General features: G+C 65.8%; 2 protein-coding genes across 2 annotated transcripts in view; one reads left to right on the top strand and one right to left on the bottom strand.

The window, feature by feature from the left end:
• The window catches only part of PIEZO1 (piezo-type mechanosensitive ion channel component 1), a 31,065-nt gene that overhangs the window by 22,222 nt on the left and 6,382 nt on the right, over window positions 1-2,461 (bottom strand). Inside the window, exons 5-7 of the mRNA XM_006888770.1 lie at window positions 602-770; window positions 290-503; window positions 40-211 (exon numbers count right to left, since the gene is read on the bottom strand). Coding sequence (XP_006888832.1) covers window positions 40-75 — 36 coding nt within the window. The 5' untranslated portion in view covers window positions 76-211; window positions 290-503; window positions 602-770. The remainder of the gene's footprint in view (window positions 1-39; window positions 212-289; window positions 504-601; window positions 771-2,461) is intronic.
• On the top strand, window positions 74-1,344 carry LOC102857277. Its single transcript, XM_006888854.1, has 3 exons — window positions 74-90; window positions 249-791; window positions 1,296-1,344. Exons 1-3 carry the CDS (start codon window positions 74-76, stop codon window positions 1,342-1,344), a joined length of 609 nt encoding a protein of 202 aa, XP_006888916.1.

Below are 2,461 nucleotides of genomic sequence, written 5' to 3'. Positions count from 1 at the left end.
CCTGGGTGGAGTGGGGACTCATCTGGTGGGGGGGCTCACCTGGGCGGGGCGGGGGTGCCTGCGCAGCTTGAGCATGGAGGTCACGGCGCCGTAGAGCAGCAGCAGCAGTCCGGGGCTCACGTACACTGGCCAGTCGTGGCCCGTGTGCAGCTCCAGCGTGTTGGGGCTAGAGCAGTTGACTGGCCGCACCAGGTCCTTGAGGCCCAGCACCCTGCCACAGAAAGGGGGTCACTGGCATCCACACACAGATGCAGCACACGGCACAGCAGGTGGGGGGGCGGGGGCTCACCGGGCCCAGACGCTGGAGGGCGGGAGCAGCTGCTGGGCGTAGGGTGCCTGGTAGCAGTAGAGACAGAGGAGGTGGCCAGCGCCAAAGCAGCCCACCAGCACGCAGACCACGTTGAAGCCGCGGGCACTGATGGGGAAGTGGCAGGCCCACCAGGTGCAGATGGCCAGGAAGACCAGCAGGTAGACACTGGAGAGGGCCGAGGGCTGGGCGATACCTACAGGGAGGCAGGGCACTCACACCTGGTCCTGCTAGGCTGGGCCCTGCTCCAGGGTACCTGCCTCCCCACCCGCCACCATGGACACCCTGGGGTACCTGCTAAAGCCAGCAGCACGATGGCCAGGAACCGTGCTGCAGCCACTAGCAGCCAGTGGGCTGTGACCCGGAAGCGGGCTGCCAGCCTGGACCTCCGCTTAGGGGCTGGTGCCTGGGCATCCGGGGAGCTCACTGCGGTGCCAGGGGCCACTTCTCTCTCATCGTCATCCTGTGGAGACCACGGGGTGGGGTGGGTACAGGCACATGCCCACACCTGGCCCTCTGGGCATGCTGGCGTTCAGGGGCTGCAGGGTCTTGCCCACCTGGTCAAGCCCCAGGGGTCCTGTCCTGCCCTCAAGCCATATTCCCATCACTGCAAACAGGTCTTGAGCCAGAGGTCAGCCTGCTGCCTTAGCTCTGCTCCACATGCCCATTGACCTTCTGTGACACAGCCCCCTCTCCACACACCCCAGACCCACCCAGGCCTGGCACACTGGCCCTGAGCATGGCAGGCTGGCCACAGGCAGTCCTGGAACACCAAGTGCTGCCCCGCTTCTCTGTTCCTACCAGGCCTGGGGGCAGGGGTAGGGCAGGGGGCAGGAGAGAGTCCCGCTGGAGCTTCCTGCCAGGACAGGAGGAGGAAGGGGAGCATCATAGGCGCAGGTCCTATCAGCCTCCCCCACGCACGGCCCACAAGCACACAGGTGCCACAGGGACAATGGGCACAAAGGGCACGCCAGCCACCTGCCCTCAGGGCCTCGCACACGGACCACGGGTCCGACACAGCCTCCGACGGTGACTGAGCACTCAGCCCCGTGGTCCCTCTGGGCTCAGGTGGAGTCTGTAACGGCTGGACTGAGGCCGGGGGGCAGCTTGGCCAGGTCACTCAGCCGGACCCACCACCTAGGCTGTGGGCAGCGAGGGGGCTCCTGTGTGCCACTTGCTAGCTCCTCCAGGCTGGATCCAGGCTCTTGGGTCTCCCCTCTGCCCCACAGGAGCGGGGTACCCTGGGGCTGAGGTCCTGGCCCCTCATTTCCTGATATCTGCAGACTGCCTGGCACATCGGGCACCTGAATGCTGGGCCCTGCCCACTCCTGACTTCCCATCCCCCCACGGCAGCCAGCTCCCTGCCTCCCCACCAACCACGAGGAAGGGAGGGCCGCGGAGAGAACACCGACCGAGTCAGCTCTGGGCCCGCAGCCACTGCCCAGCCAGTGCTCTCCTCTGTAAAGGGGTGCAGAGTGCTCCCCAGTCACACAGTGTGAGCACCCAGTGCAGGTGCCAAGGGACCTGGTGAGTGGCAGCTCTCAAGACCACAGACGTCACTCTTTCCAAGTGAGATGACCAGACGGGTCTCCTTGAAGGAGAGGCGAAGGCCAGCACGTGTCAGGGGTCACAGGGCTGCGGCCCAGGCACCTGGGCAGCCCCCGCAAAGGCACTCCCTCAGACCTCGAGGGTCCCCAGCCTCGCCTGGCTGGCCTGGGGTGGGCCAGGAGGAGAGGTACAGCCTGATGAGGAGAGAGGCCAGCACGTCCACCCACAGCCTGGCCCCGGCCTGGGAAGCAGCTGTGGAAAATGCGAGTTTCTGGGAGTGGAAAGAACAGTCAGCTGCTGGAGGGAGACAGGTGCTCAACACCCCCACTGCCAGGCTCCACGCCAGGCCCCCCACAACGCCAGAAAGGCCAGGCGCACCCCTTTGGTAGGCCTGCAGACCACAGGTCCTCCAAGAGCCTGCGTGGATGTGTGCGTATAAGCTAGAGTGTGGGGTGTGAGTGTGTGTGCCGTGTATACTGACACAGGCTGTATTTGCCCAAAAGCATATGCGCCCCAGGCCAGCGTCCAGACGTGGGTAAGTGGGCACCCCAGGCCAGCGTCCACACGTGGGTAAGTGGGCACCCCAGGCCAGCGTCCAGACGTGGG

Source organism: Elephantulus edwardii, unplaced genomic scaffold, assembly GCF_000299155.1.
Source record: "Elephantulus edwardii isolate Elephantulus edwardi_28Jun2011 unplaced genomic scaffold, EleEdw1.0 scaffold00072, whole genome shotgun sequence".
NCBI classification, from domain to species: Eukaryota; Metazoa; Chordata; class Mammalia; order Macroscelidea; family Macroscelididae; genus Elephantulus; species Elephantulus edwardii.
The sequence above is the reverse complement of the archived record's forward strand: the minus strand, read 5'-3'. Positions and strand labels throughout refer to the sequence as shown.